The sequence below is a fragment of the Homarus americanus genome, unplaced genomic scaffold (genome assembly GCF_018991925.1).
Source record: "Homarus americanus isolate GMGI-L3 unplaced genomic scaffold, GMGI_Hamer_2.0 scaffold32929, whole genome shotgun sequence".
NCBI classification, from domain to species: domain Eukaryota; kingdom Metazoa; phylum Arthropoda; class Malacostraca; order Decapoda; family Nephropidae; genus Homarus; species Homarus americanus.
The window spans coordinates 17,266,116-17,283,549 of NW_024737097.1; the positions used below are offsets into that span (position 1 = coordinate 17,266,116).

Genomic DNA, 17,434 nt, shown 5'->3' on the forward strand with positions numbered 1-17,434 from the left:
TACAATGTAGACGCTGGGATAATCACTCCCTCAGGTAACTGCATTGTGCTTTCAGAATCCTCCCGTTAATTAATGTTCTTAGTGCCTCACCTGTTCCTCTCCCTTGTATTACATTACCGTGAACTTCGTCTCTTCCATTATCCTCTTTCTTGACTCATTTTACGGCATCCAGTTCTGTTTTATTCACAGTGACATTTTAAAAGAGACTCTCCTTCTCTTAACATTCTTCTACTGTACTGTATGATTTCACCTCAATATACAAACTTTCTTAACAATTCTCCCGCAAACTCTTCAATCAGAACAACATCTTTCTTCATACGTGTCATGGTGTTGGATAGTTACCCAGTCTGACACGTAACTCCATGATGAAGTCAGGTAACCAGGGTAGCCTAGTACTACTGTATATACCACAAATATGCCCCGACTCATTTCACAACACTTCACTCATTCATACCGCTCACTCATACCAGTCACACGTACCACTCGCATATATACAATCTGTGGAAATTCAGCTCAAGTAAATATTCCGTATGCGAGTCTGAATCAGATTAAAGTTGAGGTTGTGTTGGGCTGTGATACCTGGAGGCGACTACAACACGGGGATGAAAGGTTCGTGACATTGCTTACACTGCCCATTCGCGTGGCCCATCCGTAGAGAGAAAGCACTCTGAAAATCCATATACATGTACAATACTACATTATCTCTCTATATAAAATGAATTCCCTTTATCACAACCACACGAATAAATATGGAAATTAACTTTGAGGTTTGTTATATGATTTTAGTTGTGTGTTTTTTATTTCAATTTTTATATATAAACAATTGGATCCTGTGGGGTTTCATGCACCATTGGTTATAAATTTTGTGAACTGTGATATGGAATGGAGTGTTTATTTTGTCTGTTGTTGTTGTTTATTCTGTGGTTGTTATGATACAGTAGGTTCAAGATTGCAATAGTAACACGAAATAATACAGTTACGTTATTACAGCTCCTCAGGGTTCCGTGTTCTGAGATGGTTTGTTTTTTGCCTTTTCCTTCATCGTCATTTTATCTTCTGTTTCGTTCTCGTTGTCTTCATCTCTCTCTTTGTTGTCTTCATCATCGTCTTCGTTCACTTTCTCATTAACGCCACGTCTTCAAGTCTTTACCAGGTTCAGTCTTTATCTCCTTCAGTCTTTATCACCTTCAGTCTTTATCACCTTCAATCTTTTATCACATTCAGTATTTACCAGGTTCAGTCTTTATCCCATCAGTCTTTACCAGGTTCATTCTTTATCCCATCAGTCTTTATCACCTTCAGTCTTTATCCCATCAGTCTTTACCAGGTTCAGTCTTTATCCCATCAGTCTTTACCAGGTTCAGTCTTTATCCCATCAGTCTTTATCACCTTCAGTCTTTATCCCATCAGTCTTTACCAGGTTCAGTCTTTATCACCTTCAGTCTTTATCGCCTCTAATCTTTACCAGGTACCTTCAGTCTTTATCACCTCTAATCTTTATCAGGTTCAGTCTTTATCTTCAGTCTTCGCCAGGTTCATTCTTTATCACCTTCAGTCTTTATCAGGTTCAGTCTTTCGTTAAGAGTTTCGCCTAAAATTTCCAAGTTTATTTTTTTACGTATAATTCAACTTATTGCAGCGTTAAATTAAACTCTAAAACTTTTATTATTAATGAAAATAATATACATCAAACCTTATTTATGCCACGTAATTACATCTATTTAACAGGTCTATAAAAGTCTAATTAATCTTTCATTTTAGGTAATCAGAACAATTACGAACCTTCATTAATACTGAATAGTTACACCTGGATGATATATTGTCCTAATCGTATATTTAAACAATTAGTTATTCATTTTCTATCGTCATTTGTTGTTTTGTTTTGTTTTAAGAAAGTTATTAAGTTTATTCACCGATATAAATGTTTTAATATCTTGTTCAAACTTTTTTCTTCACTGTATAATATTGAAGTTATAACGATTTTTGGTAATTATGTTTCAGTGGTCATTTACTCGTGATGTGGCTGAAGTGTTTGTGTTATTGCCTCTTTCTTCTGTTTCTATCCTATTTACTTCTTTTATCCTCTTCTTCCTCCGTTCTTCCTCTTTTTCTCCCGTGATCTCCTCTTGTTCCCATCTTGTCTCCTCTCTTTTCTTACCTTCTTCCCTCCTCCTCTTTCTTTCCCATCCTCTCTTTTCCTCTTCCTCATGGCTGTGTTGTCAACCAGATGCTCCTGACAAAGTACAGTAGTAGCTGATTCCTTCCTTTTCCTGCCGTCCCCTGCCTGACCCTCCCCCTGCCTGGCCTGACCCCCCCCCCCCTCCTCCCCCCCTCCCCTCCCCCACTGAATATACTTAAAGCTGTACCGGCACTTGAGCGCCCTACTTACTCGTTCATTAAATCTTAATACATCGTCCCAGCTGAAATACGGAACACGCAATTCTGTTTTCTTATTTTTTTCAATTAATTTTTCGAAATTGTTTTACTTAGTGTACTCGCCCAATTGAGAAAACAAAAATAGTTTACTCGGACGTATTAAATATTTTAGGTCCACTGTGTTTGTTTAGATTCCTATATCGCTGGTTGGAGCTCGTCAGGTTAGGGTTTGTTTGTGGTTTGTTTGTTAGTCAGGTGTTAGTTGGTGGGTTTGTTTGTTAGTCAGGTGTTAGTTGGTGGATGGGTGGGTGTTGGATTAGTTACAATACCCAAGTTTGTTAGTGAGTTAGGAGAGCATTACAGAGCCAAAGTTAATGAGAGCCTTATTTTATTTGTTAGCAGTTACTAGCATAGTTAAAGGTAATCACAAGAGGTCTGAGTATTCTAATACGGAGGTATATAGAGCCTCAGTTACGTACATAGTATGGAAGATGACAGAGACCATCTTGAAGAAATTTTCTCACCTCAGATGAATGTAGATGCCCACGATCCAACAACAGCAAAGGTACCAACGAAGTGAGTTAGGCATAGCACAAACCACAAAGGCATTTCCAACACTCCAACAGCACCAAATGCACCATCAAAGGCGAGAGTGGTCCATGGTTCAATGCAGAGGTGTGCTAACCCTATGGAACGCGTGGGAAGGTAGTGAAGGAAACGACAGTGGTGCCGCAAAGCTTACGTACGCCAGACACGTAGAGAAAATATACTGAGGCTATACAAGGGTTAAATACCTTACTGGGAGGCTGTACACGAGTGAACGGTGGTAGCATACACAAGCGTACGTGCAGGTGTGTGTGTGTAGGGGTGTGTGTGTGTGTGGTGTTTGTATATGAGTGTGTGCATGTCTGTCTGCCTGTGGGTGTGGTGTGTGGCTGGGAGGGGATGTATACGCCAGTACATCAGTGAAGGAGCATACACAACAACAACACTACCAATTACAGATCACAAACAAAACCCTACAGGCGATCTTCCAACCCACTGAATTGTTCGCCCTAACTGTTATTCTCAGCAGCTGTCCTACCCCCTTGACTTGGCTATATTTTTTTTACCCTCTGCCACTCCCGTCATACCATCCACAATACACTCTTTTATGTACTATTTTTTTTAATCCACTCCAACGAGAAAGTTTGTTAAGCTGTAGTTTCCCCCAAGTGACTTGCTGTGTTCCGGAGAGATTTTTGTTTTATTTTTGCTGGCAACACTGAGAGAAAGTTTACCAAGCAAATATATAAACGTTAAACCTTTAGGATATTAACTGTATGTGTGTAATTGTACTGAAGTGTGTGTGTGTGTGTGTGTGTGTGTGTGTGTGTGTGTGTGTGTGTGTTGAAACAGTTTATTTAGCCAGAACACAGATACAGTCAATTAAAAATCTTAATATTAGCTCTTCATATTTCATTCTTTGTTTTTTAACTGTGGTGATTATTTCTAATTTCTCACGTGACGTCATGTGACCTCATATGACCTCATTTGACTTCCTGTGACATCTTATAACCATTCTATAATTTCGAGTCACAGAATGCAATATAATATTAATTTGTGTAAGGGTAAGGAGTGTTTTGGACAGTTTATTGACCTTTTTTGACCGTGTCTTTGTTTTGACCTGTCGTGACCTTATATATGACGTCGTGACTGATGTGACCTAATACATGAACTATTTTTATACTTGAAGAATCGGTTAAAGTGACCTTGTTTTGACCTGTCGTGACCTTGTGTGACTGGTCTGACCTAATACATAAACTTTTATTAACGTTGAAGGGTCGGTTAAATTGACCTTGTTTGACCTATCATGACTTTTTATATGACGTTGTGACTGGTGTGATCTGTCAACCTCGAATGACTTGTTCTGTTGGTTGTTGTTACAGGTTGTGGTCATCAGGGTGTCGTTCCAGGTACCAGGGGTTCTGCGGGAGGATCAAGTATGCCAAGCGACCCTTCTGCTGTATAGGTAAGTCCCGCGGTGGTTGGCCACGCCCTATGAGGCAGTTCCTTTGTCTCTTTAATGGTAGTGCCTAGTATATTGGTCTGACCATTGTGTATGAGGCAGCACCATGTCCTTTTAAGAGGAATGGAAATGGGTAGTTTAATGGTCAGGCCCTTTAATGGTCAGGCCCTTCAATGGTCAGGCCCGTGTGTATAGGGCAGCCCCTTAACTAGGCAAATATCTAAGGTGGAAGTTAATGTGAAGTGAAAGTCCCGTATCTTTGTCCAGTGTTTATCAGGCAGCTCCAAGTGTAAGTCGAGTACATAGACTTACACCCAGTTTTTAGATGTAAATAATCCTCATATGAATAGATCAATATACCTTAATCTGTGCACTGTATTAGGTAACCCATTGTTTACATATAGTCTCCCCCAACTAGAATGAATCCTTGTGTTTATGTTTCATTCTATTATGTATACCTGACTTTGTATAGGTCGACCCTCTGCTTGTAATTCACCCTCACGTGTAAATTTGTCTGTGTGTTAAATTTAAAGTTGAAATATATTGCACAGTTCTAATTCATGTATATATTTCACGACTTGGTGGTGGTATATTCTCGCTAAGATGTAATATTTCTCACTGTATATGTATCTCAGAATCCTTAAGTGTTCGTAAATCTTAATCTATAAAAACCGAAGACGTGTTTACATTAAGGAGTTCATTTTAGGGGTTCATAGTTGGCACGAGACTGTTATTTAGGACTGCGTGTGTATAGGAGACGTTAATAGTGTGTTTGTGTGTAAAGGAGACGTGTGTGTGTGTGTGTGTGTGTGTGTGTGTGTGTGTGTGTCAAAAGATTCTCCGTTGTACCATAAAGGCCCAGATTCATATAGCCACAGGAGAGTGCAGGCAAAATGGCTGTTCCTTTCATACACGTCTTGTGAATAAACAGTTGATGAATGGAGAGCTAGCGAATGAATAGCTCATGAATGATACTGCTGGTGAACCAACACCTTACTGAAGTATTCATCAACCGTTCACTGGGAAACATTACTCTTCATACAGTAAGTCGTCTGCCATTAAAGTTTGAAATCAATAGACCACGTAATAAACAATCCCAGCATAAGGAGTAATGTGTGGGCTGCTCTGCTATACCAAAGACTGTTTTACATAGGTCACAGACAGTCGGTAACTAATTAGAATAAACAACCCGAGGATACAGAACAGTGATTGGTTACATTAATTAGTGTTATCCACGCAGCGTGCATATGTCCATTATCTTCTGCAATAAACCTTACAGTTAGAATAAAGTCCCCCTTGGATATCGACCCATGATTGGTTGCAGTATTCCGTCCGACGACATAAGTCTTTGGTCAACAACTCCCTTGACTCGCCGCTCATTGATGTCTCGTATTTAAGTTTCGAAAACCATCATTAGTCGTGTATTTTGAAGTTGATGTCTCGGGGGAACAACAACAACGTGCGTCATACGTCAGTGTTTGTGGTTATTATGTTCTACCAAGTCAATATTGAGCAGAAGCTGGTGTCTCTTGAACTCGGCGCCTTTTGAATGGCGACGATCCGACTCTTGGCTGAACCGCTGTAAGAAAACCTGCCCTGAAAAGAAATATATAAATAAACCGTTTAATAGGAGACTCAGGATGAAGTAACGACCATCAGTCTGATCTGCTGGACACCGACACTTGGCAGTAGTTCATATCTCTGCACCACACCATCTGAACAGGTTAAGCACTGTATAGACAATACTTTATGCTCATGTAAAGATTAATAAATACATTTCCTTAAATTTAATGCTCGTTATCCTTGGAGTAATAATAATAGTCTGGTATCCCCGTATAGTGAAGGTATGAGGGCTTGAGCTGCCACCATTTATGAGGGCCTGAGCTGCCACCATTTATGAGGGCTTGAGCTGCCACCATGTATGAGGGCTGCTACTGCCACCCTTCATGAGGGCCTGTGTGCCAGTAACAATTCCTTTTACTCTTATATATCACCATTGGTAGCGTGACGATAGGAGGCTCGTGGGTAGGTGTAATGATAGTATCAAGCAATAGGGAAGAAATAACGGTAGATACTGTAGGTAAATAATATACACAATTATACAGATACAAAGTTTATTTAAACATGAATATGAAATTAGAAGAAAAAATTGGTTTGTACTAACAGACGAAATCTATTACTAGGCCCTCAGGCTCAACATACTCACACCATTACTGGGTGGACATATTCAATACCCTTCCAACCCTACTGGGTGGACATACTCAATAGCACAACTAGGATAGTCACTTAGCACCATACATATTAGAGCAACTGCCACTACAACACTCAGTCGTCAGGAGTGATACTCAAGCAACAGCCATGGGGTCCAGCCACCATGGAGTACTATCCGACGAACTCTGGAGATCCCAGTGGGTTAATTCCACCACACAAATATAGCCCTACTGAGGTAGACATTCATCCACCAATGATGGGGGCTGGTAGTGGTGTGTGGCTTGGTGGTCCAGGGTCACCTCGTGGACCGAGCGTTAGGGCCAGACGAGCCAGCTATGGGGGCTATAGGTGGTCTGAAGTGTCTGACGGCCGGGTCTCACGAAGGTAACTGATCCTACTGGACCTCGGACATGTCCCCAGACATAGTGGATACAACATCCACCCTACAGACACGGCCTAGGCTGCGTTAGGGACCTGTATGGATGAAGGGACGGGCACTTACTAACTGGTGACAACAACAACACGTTTCAGGGGACGTTAAAGACGTAAATATGACTTTACTCAGAGCATATCAACTACGTTACTGTAACACTTGCACAATCAACTATTAATTGGGTCAAATCACTTAAAGAAGGGCAAATTACAACACAGCGTGGAATGGCATACCTGTATGGATGAAGGGACGGGCACTTACTAACGGTTAAAATGCCCGCGGCGCCCTCACTCAAACTAGGCCAGGGAGTCCAGCTACTCCTATTCCAATGAATTAATTTACGGTACCCTCTGACGTTGAAATTGAGACTATGAACTCCTTTTCATTCTCTACTATTATCTTCACTAACAATGCTCTGACTCAGCTATCGAAAGCAAAATTAAATTGATTACAAAGGAATGGATGGCAACAGGTCCCAGCATACAGCGTCTGCTCCCATAGACAAAGGCGGGGGAAACAGAGAAAACGGGGGACGTTTCCACTGGAGGACTCGGAAGGTTTTGTGGACGTTTAAGCGTAATATGAATCCTTAAGGTTTTCAGGTTAGCTCTTATCATGACCATTACAAAGCTTCCTCCTTCCCCAAGATTCATCATTATGCGGTAACGTTCAGAAAACACGTAAGTAGTGACATGCATATTAAATCATTAATATAAAGTATAAATCCTCATACAAAACATTGCACAAATTATATCAATAAAACTAGAAAAATAATTCCCTACCGGTGGTCAGGATTAGGTACAAGAAATGGAAATCTGTTAACATACAATTAGAATGTGACACACCTTCATAAAAAATATATTGGGATACATATTACAAAATAGCACCAAAAATAATAGCACATGGGGTTAGGTACATCATGTCATAATAATACTGAATGGCGGTAAATACATCATATCATATAATAATAAATGGTGTTACATACATCATATCATATAATAATAAATGGGGTCAAGTACATCATCATAGAATAATAATGATTTGAGTTAGATACCTCATATCATATAATAATAATAATAAATGGTGTTACATGTTACAAAATACACCCTCACATCGGTAGATAAAATGCACACTCAAAATTTCTTACAGAACTCAAATTTCAATGTTCATAGATTATGAAAGTTTCTTTTACGCGATTGGTCAAATGCTGACAGGACACACTGAGATTTAACATAGATTTCTCAAGCTAGGACATAAACGAACGGACCCCATCAAGTCAAAGGAATGATTTGTTGCCCTTAATCTTAAGAGTTATGTCGCACTCGCGAGAGGCAGCACCCTTCAAAGGACTCCGAACGAGCGGGTATTCCCAAGAATTCAATGCTAACGAAACGGTCCTCATGAGAACACCACCAAACCAAAAACTGTCTGTACTTATGGCATTTGCCATGTAGAAGTAATAGCACCATATTTATATGCCCGAATACTCCCTGAAAGTCACGAACTCTACACCAATATACCAACAACCCCCAGCCTACGTAGGACTTACCAACCAGAACTTGAGAACTCACCACTGGTATCTTTACTCATACTAGTAACAGATACCCTTCAGATGATTGCATAACTGCCAATACATCTTCCAATCTCTGTCTTTACTGCAAATTGACCCTTCCTCTGCAAAATACTTTTAATAAAAAAAAAATCATCAGTTCTTTACCTATCCCTTTTCCACAGTTACTTATAACTGATTGTGCACTTCATTATCAACCAATGGGGGTCACTTAAAAGCTCACTGCTTTTAAAGATCCAGTCTCACCACTGGTTTTCTCATCCTTACGGGAAATCGGGGAGCAGGAGCAACTACTGTTCTCTCCTCATCCCGTATAGCATCTCTCTCATCAGGCTCTGATTCTGAGGAAGAATCATTAGGGGGAACCTGGATGTCATTTACATGGACAAACATATCTCTGTTGATACATCTTTTCACCTTTTCTGCGGCTCGTCGAATTACTTCTGTCTCATCTGAAAGGTGGGTTAACTCATACGCTGCACCATTACGTATTACTTCAGTTACTGTATATGGGCCCTTCCACTTAGCATTTAATTTTCTACTGGTACCTGGGATAGTAACTTCATCTCTCACCCAAACAGTTTCCCCTAGCTGTACTGTCTGATTGACTCTATCTCGGTTTGCTACGTTCCGGAATTCTCTAGACATTCGTTCAGAAGTTTCTTTAATTACTTTGTGAGCTTCTCTCAACCCTTCAGTACTCTCGTTTTCTATTATTGGTAACTCAATTCCCACTTGCCTCTGTGCATGCCGGGAGAAGAATGCGAAGTGTGGCTGCACTCCAGTCGTTGTGTGAACAGAAGTGTTCAACGCATATTGGGTCGGACCCAAGAATCGTGGCCAGCGACGCGGGTTATCTTCACACATTATTGATAAAATGTTCTTAAAAGTTCGGTGCATTCTCTCCGTGATACTGTTACCTCGGGGGTGGTAAGGCAAGGTAAAATACACTTGAATGTTAGTTAATTGACAGAGCTCCCTGAATTGTGCGGCAGTAAATTCTCCTCCATTATCCGCAATCACTACTTTAGGACTACCGAAGACATTAACAAACTTTTCAAATTCACGGGTAACTTCTTGCGTTGTCTTCGTGCGCAATGGATAGAAGTTAACGAACCTTGAGTAATGATCTATGATCGTTAACACATATCGGTAATCATTGATCCCGGAATGCATGTCCGTCAAATCCACCGAAATTCGTTCTAGTGGTTTGCTCACGACTGGTAATTCTTGCCAACGTTGCGTAAGTCCTTTAGTTCCCTTGAACCTTTGACACGTCTCGCATGATGCTACATAATCAACACAATCTTTACGATAGTTAGGCCAATAAAACAAATTAGCTACTCGGGTGATGGTCTTCCACCGTCCTAAATGACCTGAGGTGGCATTGTCATGCGCCAACTCTAATGCGGCTTTACGTAAATGTTGCGGGATTACGAGACAATACTTCAATGCTTTATCGAGTTGTTCTTTTACTAGGTACAATACTCCATTTATTACTTCAAAGCTATCAACGGTGGCCTTTGGGTACTTATGTTGCGGAATTTTACCTCCTGCTAAATACTGTTTTAACTCTTGCCACCTGGGTTCCTTTTGTTGTTCTTTACCAAAGTCTGCCTGTGTGAAACCTTCTAGTGAGGGAAATTGAGCGGCAACATGGTCGTGCATGACTTTTCTCAAGGTTCTGACTGGTCGACTTAATGCATCAGCCACTACATTAGCTCTACCGGGTTTATATTCAATGTTATAAGCGTAATCTCTCATTTCTAAGATCCAACGGTTCATTCGCTGACTTTTGGTTTTCTTTCTAAAGACGGAGGTTAGAGGTTGGTGATCTGTCTTAATCGTAAACTGCGTACCCCAAAGAAAATGATGGAAGAACCTGCACGCTAATACAATGCCTAACGCTTCTTTATCGGTGGTGGAATAACGAGTTTCCGCCGGCTTTAGCTTTCTAGAAAAATAACCCACTGGTCGTAAAGAGCCATCTTCTTGTATCTGATTAAGGGAAGCGCCTACGCAGAAATTGCTGGCATCACTATGCAGTTCGAATGGTTTATAAATATCGGCCTTGACAAGAACTGGATATGAAGCTAGTGCTTGCTTTAACTTCTGAAATGCTTCTTGACACTCATTGGACCATACAAAATCAACAGTCTGTTTCGTTAACTCAGTGAGGGGGTAAGCTACTTTGGCAAACTCGGGAACATGTTTACGGTAAAATCCACACATACCCAAAAATTGGCGGACTTGTTTAACATTAGTTGGGGGTTTACAATCAGTCAAAGCCTGGACATTTTCTGGGTCAGGCTCAATGCCTCTCTCTGAAACTACATGTCCTAAGAATTTAACTTGCTTATGGCCAAATTGACATTTAGACAAGTTTAGTTTAATACCCATCTCTTCAAATCTCTCAAATACTCTGGTGAGTCTCTGCAACAAGGTGGGGGGGAAGTCAGGAGCCCATACTATTACATCATCAAGATAGTTTCGTACCCAGTCTTCAACTGCTAATGGAGCTAATACTCGGTTTACTTCTCGCGTGAAAACGGCAGGACTAGCTGAGAGCCCAAACGGAAGGCGTGTGAACCTCCATAGATTGTACCCATCGCTAAAAGTTGTTAGATCTCGGCTGCTGTCGTTAAGGATGACCTGATAATATGCATCCTTCAAATCTAATGTGGCATAATATTTATTTCCTGCAGCTTTCTCTACTAATTCGTCAATTCGTGGCAAGGGTTGTATGTCGACCTTCAAATGCTTATTGACCGCTCGAAAATCTAAGCACATACGCTTTGAACCGTTGGGTTTTGTTACCAGAACAATGGGGGATAACCAGGCGGCAGTCGATGGTTCAATGATATTACGATCCCTCATATCTGTTATCATTTCTTTAATTATCTCTTTTGCTTTCTCTGGGTGTCTATACTGTGGTCCTCGGACAGGATTGTGGTTGGCGAGCTGAATGTTAGCGGGTATACCAGCAATTGACCCAATTTCATGTGGTCCTAAAACAAATAAGGAATCATGAGCTAGAATTACTTTCCGCAAACGTTTACGCATTTCTCGGTCTAGATGGTTCCACGGTTGGTTTCTAATTAACTCATTTAACTTCTCTTGTCTAGTGGTTCCGCCTTTTACTTCGTCACATTCCGGTATCATACTGTTGGAAATCTCTTGGACATGTCTTACCTTCTTTACTGTACCGTTGGGAATTCCGGCACAAATTACACAGTCAGAGGATGGTACTCTCTGATCAGCACCTACATTTACTTTTACTTGGTTTGACGATCTCCTCTCCCCTTCTGTTTGAATGGCTAGGTGATGAGGTGCACAAAGGGAGAATTCAGTTGAAGACTTTACTTTACACAATTTGTCATAGACCTGTTGAATATGTCCCAAGTGATTTCCCTTAGTGTCAACATACGAGATTATCTCCTCTGGGATTAACTCATATTCGCCAATGACAGTGCCAACTCTCAAATACACTGATTTATCGGTACAATTACTTACTGGCAAATATATACGTGAATCTGGCTGTACTCTAACACATATCTCTGGTTGTTGGTTGAAACTTTTATGCGTGAATCGTATGCTCAGAATTTGACCTATCTCTACTTTCACCTTGATGGATAAGATCGGTGCATGGTGGCCTCGTACAATAGTCTTCCTATCAATATGGAGACTCTTCAACTGTGGTGGACAAGGTACATCGGGCTTTAATGACAATCTATTGACGCATTTGATTCCTTGCATGTGATCTCTCATTACTACTTTCCCATATTCATGTGACTGGCCTGCCCAAATGAAAAGTTTCCTTTTACGTTCCCAGGTTACTCTAAATCTACCAAGGAGATCTGCTCCGAATAGCAATTCTGCATTAAAGTACTTATCATCCACCACAATAGCATGGTGTCTGACTTGCAACTGGGGTGTTACTTGTACTGTTATGACTACTTTACCTTTAATTTTTAGCTCATCTCCCGTAACACCCTGGTATCTATCTTTACAAGGTTTGATGGGTTGCAAATTCAAAGTTTTTACTAGGCTCTCCTGAATTAAGGTGGCTTCACTACCTGTATCTATTAAAGCAAGACAGACACGTTCATTTACAGTAAACCAAATGCAAGGAGACACATTGGAAGGAACCCGCTTATGTCAATATTTTGGATAGTGCCGACGGTTGGCGCGTCCAGGGCAGCGTTGACTGTTTCTCCGACATCCTACTTCCAAGCAATCCCAACATGAACGTGGGGGTGGATTTAAGGGGCAAGTAGAAGTATCATGATTCGGTGTTCGGCAATATGGACAGTAAGGTCCCTGTTGCTTTCCAACTAACCTTTTACGAGGACTTTCAAATAAGGCTACCGCGTGTTGATCTCGCTTACTACTGGTACCCCAAGCTCCTCCTGTTACGTTACCTTCGGCCCGACTGGCTCTTTCACTTATGGGAAGTTCTTGGGTCGCATGCTTGTGAACTGGGCGGATACCAGGATACCCAGTTCTGTTACTTCGCAGATAGATATGTCGGAGTTTCTCCAATTGTTCGGCCATCGTGTCTACTGGACAACAAGGGGAATAATAGGATATCAACTCCTCTTTCAACTGTTCTGGCAGTTTCTGGTACAATTTATCTTTCAAAGTTTGTTCTTCACCTTCCCTGGGCCCATACCGGCGGAAAATGGTTGTGAGAACTGATTTAACTTGGCCCAAAAAGCGCCGGGGATCATCTTCCAAATGGTACTCTAACCTCGCAAATTCCTGCCAGGCAACTTCCAGAGGGATTGGTTTCACAAACAACTTCCGCAAGGTGGCTTTAAGTTTATCCCAATTTTCCTCATCGGTGCCGAGTTCTACTTGGACCATGTCTTCAATCTGCTGGTCCATGCGGTCGGTAGCTACATACCATCTATCCCGTGAGCTAACTGCGCAATATTCTACTCTCTTACAGAATTTAGTTAAGATGTTGTCTGTGTTAAGACCAACGAGGTCGTCCAAGGACAGCCTCGGAACGTATTGGTGGTAATGGGGACCAGGAGGTCGGCTGGGTATATCGTTAGTAGGGGGCAAAAGTGGAACCACGGCAGGAGGAGGTACAAGTGGAACCATGGCAGGGGGAGGTACAAGTGGAACCATGGCAGGGGGGGGCAAAAGTGGAACCACGGCAGGACGAGTAGGTACAGCCGGTTCTTCCCTCCGTTCATCAAGCAAAGCTTGTTGTCTCCTTATCGTATCCATAGACTCAGCGAGTTTAGCCCGAAGAGCTTGGACTTCTGTTGCTAAATCAACAGCGGCTTTGGCCGTCATGGTCCCCTTATTTGCGTTAGCATCTGCCATTGTGTTACAACAAATCAATACTATAACCCACTTTAAATACGATACATGCACAGGCTCACTCAAGACCCAAGGACTGGTACTGATTTTCTGCAATACGACTAACACTCCATGCATCAACTATTCAAACTACTGTTCAGATTATTAATCTCCCCAAAGATACTATTATGGCATCAAAAATTCACTTAGACACTTTGCCATTCACAGACTCAGTATGGTGCAACACTGCGTGAACACTTCACGAATTTCCGTACTCACAATTCTGGGTCCATACACTTGTATAACATTTTCCATATACCGTATCACCATAAGGTCCTCACATATATAATACTGTATTCTGAAAGTATACTGGCATTAGAGTTCACATAACCTACGTTACACAAAATAATGACCCGTTAGCACCTGGTTAAAATAACTTTAAAATTATAGCGTATACATAGGAATATTAATAGTAGGAACTGTAAAATGCCCCGAGATATTAAGTAAATGGAATATATATCCTACCTAACACATAACTAAAGAATATGACAAGTACAGAATTAGCATCCACTTAACCTTTGCATATAGTGCAATGCTTCTGTTAGCACTCAGAATTAAAACACTGGGCACTCCCACGATGGAACATTTCACAACTAGTGCCACGGCCCAAACATGTATTCACTGTCTGTAAGTAATACTGAGTTAACAACAGAAAAAAAATTTGGGCAGATTGTTACATATCAAAATTCTTCCAATATTAATGAACCTTATTCACACTCTACAAATTATTGTTGCAGGTTTCCTTTTACTTTAAACAAGACTTTTTCTAACCTAACTCCAAGGTATTTCTTTGAACTTATTTCACTCTCTCTGCAAACCACCACAAAAAGCTGTACCTCGGAAAAATATGGAACAAAATTATTAGCAATCTGAAATACTCATTAGTTACAGTGGAATGGTTATTAAATACCCGTACAGAGAAATGGTTATAACTCAGTTAAACTACAGTATCACAGTCATTCCTCCCAACTCGATACTATGTTCATTACATCACCATAGCTGCCACCATTTATGAGGGCTTGAGCTGCCACCATTTATGAGGGCCTGAGCTGCCACCATTTATGAGGGCTTGAGCTGCCACCATGTATGAGGGCTGCTACTGCCACCCTTCATGAGGGCCTGTGTGCCAGTAACAATTCCTTTTACTCTTATATATCACCATTGGTAGCGTGACGATAGGAGGCTCGTGGGTAGGTGTAATGATAGTATCAAGCAATAGGGAAGAAATAACGGTAGATACTGTAGGTAAATAATATACACAATTATACAGATACAAAGTTTATTTAAACATGAATATGAAATTAGAAGAAAAAATTGGTTTGTACTAACAGACGAAATCTATTACTAGGCCCTCAGGCTCAACATACTCACACCATTACTGGGTGGACATATTCAATACCCTTCCAACCCTACTGGGTGGACATACTCAATAGCACAACTAGGATAGTCACTTAGCACCATACATATTAGAGCAACTGCCACTACAACACTCAGTCGTCAGGAGTGATACTCAAGCAACAGCCATGGGGTCCAGCCACCATGGAGTACTATCCGACGAACTCTGGAGATCCCAGTGGGTTAATTCCACCACACAAATATAGCCCTACTGAGGTAGACATTCATCCACCAATGATGGGGGCTGGTAGTGGTGTGTGGCTTGGTGGTCCAGGGTCACCTCGTGGACCGAGCGTTAGGGCCAGACGAGCCAGCTATGGGGGCTATAGGTGGTCTGAAGTGTCTGACGGCCGGGTCTCACGAAGGTAACTGATCCTACTGGACCTCGGACATGTCCCCAGACATAGTGGATACAACATCCACCCTACAGACACGGCCTAGGCTGCGTTAGGGACCTGTATGGATGAAGGGACGGGCACTTACTAACTGGTGACAACAACAACACGTTTCAGGGGACGTTAAAGACGTAAATATGACTTTACTCAGAGCATATCAACTACGTTACTGTAACACTTGCACAATCAACTATTAATTGGGTCAAATCACTTAAAGAAGGGCAAATTACAACACAGCGTGGAATGGCATACCTGTATGGATGAAGGGACGGGCACTTACTAACGGTTAAAATGCCCGCGGCGCCCTCACTCAAACTAGGCCAGGGAGTCCAGCTACTCCTATTCCAATGAATTAATTTACGGTACCCTCTGACGTTGAAATTGAGACTATGAACTCCTTTTCATTCTCTACTATTATCTTCACTAACAATGCTCTGACTCAGCTATCGAAAGCAAAATTAAATTGATTACAAAGGAATGGATGGCAACAGGTCCCAGCATACAGCGTCTGCTCCCATAGACAAAGGCGGGGGAAACAGAGAAAACGGGGACGTTTCCACTGGGGGACTCGGAAGGTTTTGTGGACGTTTGAGCGTAATATGAATCCTTAAGGTTTTCAGGTTAGCTCTTATCATGACCATTACAAAGGGTTAAACGACGATTAGAAAAACAATAATTGCTAAACGACGATAAACGACATTACTGTGAAAGAGAGAGAGACCGGGGAGACGGGAGAGACAAGCCGGATTATCTCTCATACTGGGAAGACGAGACTCGACCTGCACAAGGTAGATAGCAGATTAAAGTACTCAAATGCTAACCTAACCTAACTTAATCTTTACGTTGTGTCCTTGACTTACCATCTCACCAAGGTCACGATGGTCACACTATATAAAAAGGTGATAGTGGACAGTAAATACTTCTTTGAACATCAAGTTAAGTTTGTTTATAGGAATTCGGTCTCAAAAACTCTCAGCCACATTAAGAATAGACAGTCTTGTACACCCTTACATCTTGTCTTCCCTCCACTCTGTGTCTTAGAATCACCCAACCTCTTAGCAGCCCCTCCTTTGATGTCTTGGTGAAGGCAATTGTCAGGAGGTGTGTTGCACCCGCCCTCCTTCAGGCTCTTGTCCCTCCTGCGCCCAAGCTCGTCGAGATGTTTACGGAGAATGTTTTCCCTTTGATGGCCTCCTCGTGTTCCTCTTTGTCCCTTATCTACAACATTCTCCCTTGTTGCACCATTATGCTTCTTCCTCTTTATTGTTTATCTTTTGTTTCCTTTGTTTTATCTGTCTCTTCGGTGTCTTTGTCGTCTTTGTTGTTTCTGTGGTTGTTGTTTTTGTTGTAGTTGTTCCTTTTACTGTTTGCCTTTTGTGATCTCTTCTGTTGCTTTAGATATATACATGCCATATAAATAGCACTTTCTTGGCTTAATAGTTTAGAGGCCTCGAATGCTTGGAATTAAGTCCAAATAAACGGAAGAAAATAGATTGACGTACAAAAAAAACAAGTACTATAATCAAGTTCCTCCTTCGTCTCTTCTCTTTTCCTCCTGTTTCGTTTTCCTTTTAACTTCTAAATTTATTCTTTCCACACCTTTCTCACTATTCTTCAAGCACTGTGGTCTTCTTCCCCCTTACTCCCCAAATATTGTCGTCTGTTTTCTCTTT

General features: G+C 41.3%; 1 protein-coding gene across 3 annotated transcripts in view; it reads left to right on the forward strand.

Moving 5' to 3' along the window:
* Nucleotides 1-17,434, forward strand: part of LOC121873251 (potassium voltage-gated channel subfamily KQT member 1-like) — a 158,695-nt gene that overhangs the window by 83,395 nt on the left and 57,866 nt on the right. For all 3 annotated transcript variants that reach the window (XM_042376664.1, XM_042376663.1, XM_042376665.1), the window contains exon 3: nt 4,305-4,387. In XM_042376664.1, the coding sequence (XP_042232598.1) occupies nt 4,305-4,387 (83 nt within the window). The remainder of the gene's footprint in view (nt 1-4,304; nt 4,388-17,434) is intronic.